General features: G+C 45.7%; 1 protein-coding gene across 1 annotated transcript in view; it reads right to left on the reverse strand.

The window, feature by feature from the left end:
* Positions 1 to 274: 274 nt before the first annotated feature.
* LOC109909494 (ras-related protein Rab-38-like) overlaps positions 275 to 2,819 on the reverse strand; it is a gene marked incomplete at its 3' end in the record, with an annotated part of 8,045 nt that continues 5,500 nt past the window's right edge. Inside the window, 2 exon segments of the mRNA XM_031796324.1 lie at positions 275 to 405; positions 408 to 557. Of these exon segments, the coding sequence (XP_031652184.1) occupies positions 275 to 405; positions 408 to 557 (281 nt within the window).

The raw sequence follows: 2,819 nt of genomic DNA on the forward strand, positions 1-2,819 counted from the left end.
AATAGCTCCACTGTGTGTGCACTTCCGGTAATACCGTATACCACGGTATGGTACAGAAATGGATTGAACATCTGGACAACACCCAACTCTACCTGGAGTGGTGTGTGTGTCAGTGTGTTAACAATATGTACGGAGGTGTGAGTGTGTGTGGAGGTTTGGTAAGACATTCTCATGAATCTACTTCTGTGTGTGTGTGTGTGTGTGTGTGTGTGTGTGTGTGTGTGTGTGTGTGTGTGTGTGTGTGTGTGTGTGTGTGTGTGTGTGTCTGTGTTCTTACCTTGGCAGAGGTCTCGTACCATCCCACAAAGCCGTTCTCCTGACAGAATTTCTCCATCTGGATCCCATTGTTGGTCAGCACGTCCTGCCCCTGGTCGCACTTATTAGCCAATAACACAGCGGCCACATTTTCCCATTGGCCAGTGTGAGTTTAGAGTCCAGGTCCTCCTTCCACTTGGTGACGGCCTCGAAGGAGGACGGCCGCGTCACGTCAAACACGATGAACGCCCCCATGGCCTCACGGTAGTAGACCCGGGTCATGTTCCCAAACCGCTCCTGACCTGACACACACACAGAGACACAGACACACACACACACACACAGTATTGTTAGTACTGATAGCAGGACTAAACGCTATACCTTAGCCTTGTGATAAAACATGTGTCTCGTTGCCACACCACCCCTGACCCTAATACCATATCATAAGCCCTGGTAACAACACTGAGATGAAGGTTACTTTAGGCTGTAAACAACCATTTGCCTCAGGGCAAAGAGTCGACTACACAGTCCTAGTCACAGTTGTAGAGGGTCAAATTCATTAATCAATCCCGGTAAAATATGACAACGTGGACAGACAGGGGTACATCTCACTCCACACATAGATCAAATATACAGTATCAGTCAAAGGTTTGTCACACCTCCTCATTCAAGGGCTTTTCTTTATTTTTACTATTTTCTACATTGTAGAATAATAGTGAAGACATCAAAACTATTAAATAACACATATGGCAAAGTGTTAAACAAATCAAAATATATTTATATTTGAGATTCTTCAAAGTAGCCACCCTTTGCCTAGATGACAGCTTTGCACACTCTTGGCATTCTCTCAACCAGCTTCAATACTTTTCCAACAAGCTTGAAGGATGTCCCACATATGCTGAGCACTTGTTGGCTGTTTTCCTTCACTTTGCGGTCCAACTCATCCCAACCCATCTCAGTTGGGTTGAGGTCGGGTGATTGTGGAGGCCAGGTCATCTGATGCAGCACTCCATCACTCTCCTTCATGGTCAAATAGCCCTTAAACAGCCTGGAGGTGTGTTGAGTCATTGTTCCGTTGTAAAACAAATGATAGTCTCACTAAGTGCAAACCAGATGGGATGGTGTATCACTGCAGAATGCTGTTGTAGCCATGCTTGTTAAGAATTCTGAAATAAATCACAGAGTCACCAGCAAAGCAACCCCCACACCATCACACCTCATCCTAGTCCATCTGTAAATAGCCCACCCAATCTACCTACCTCATCCCCATACTGTTTTTATTTTATTTACTTTTCTGCTCTTGTGCACAACAATATCTCTACTTGCACATCATCATCTGCTCATTTATCACTCCAGTGTTAATCTGATAAATTGTAACTATTCGCTTCCTATGGCCTATTTATTGCCTACCTCCTCATGCCTTTGCACACACTGTATATAGACTTTATTTCTCTACTGTGTCATTGAATTGTTTGTGTTATTGGCTTGTTTATTGTTTACTCCATGTGTAACTCTGTGTTGTTGTCTGTGTCACACTGCTTTGCTTTATCTTGGCCAGGTCGCAGTTGCAAATGAGAACTTGTTCTCAACTAGCCTACCTGGTTAAATAAAGGTGTTCTCAACTAGCCTACCTGGTTAAATAAAGGTGAAATAAAAAAAAAAAAATCCTCCATGCTTCATGGTGGAAACCACACATGCGGAGATCATCCGTTCACCTACTCTGTGTCTCACAAAGACACGGCAGTTGGAACCAATAATGGCAAATTTGGACTCATCAGACCAAAGGACAGATTTCCACTGGTCTAATGTCCATTGCTCGTATTTCTTGGCCCAAGCAAGTCTCTTCTTCTTATTGGTGTCCTTCAGTATTGGTTTCTTTGCAGCAATTCGACCATGAAGGCCTGATTCACGCAGTCTCCTCTGAACAGTTGATGTTGAGATGTGTCTGTTACTTGAACTCTGTGACGCATTTATTTGGGCTGCAATTTCTGAGGCTGGTAATTCTAATGAACTTATCCTCTGCACCACATGTAAGTCGTGGTCTTCCTTTCCTGTGGTGGTCCTCATGAGAGCCAGTTTCATCATAGCACTTGATGGTTTATGTGAGAGAGAGAAAGAGGGAGCCCACCAGAGAGCGAGAGAAATAGGGAGCCCACCAGAGAGAAAGAGGGAGCCCACCAGAGAGAGAGAGAGAGAGAGAGAAAGAGGGAGCCCACCAGAGAGAGAGAGAGAGAGAGAGAAAGAGGGAGCCCACCAGAGAGAGAGAGAGAGAGAGAAAGAGGGAGCCCACCAGAGAGAGAGAGAGAGAGAGAAAGAGGGAGCCCACCAGAGAGAGAGAGAGAGAGAAAGAGGGAGCCCACCAGAGAGAGAGAGAGAGAGAGAGAGAGAGAGAGAGAGAAAAAGAGGGAGCCCACCAAGAGAGAGAGAGAGAGAAAGAGGGAGCCCACTAGAGAGAGAGGAGAGAGGAGAAATGAGGGAGCCCACCAGAGAGAGAGACAGATGACGAGAGAGAGAGAGAGAAAGAGGGAGCCCACCAGAGAGAGAGAGAGAGAGAGAGAGAGAGA

The sequence above is a fragment of the Oncorhynchus kisutch genome, linkage group LG18, assembly GCF_002021735.2.
Source record: "Oncorhynchus kisutch isolate 150728-3 linkage group LG18, Okis_V2, whole genome shotgun sequence".
In the NCBI taxonomy this organism is placed as follows: Eukaryota; Metazoa; Chordata; class Actinopteri; order Salmoniformes; family Salmonidae; genus Oncorhynchus; species Oncorhynchus kisutch.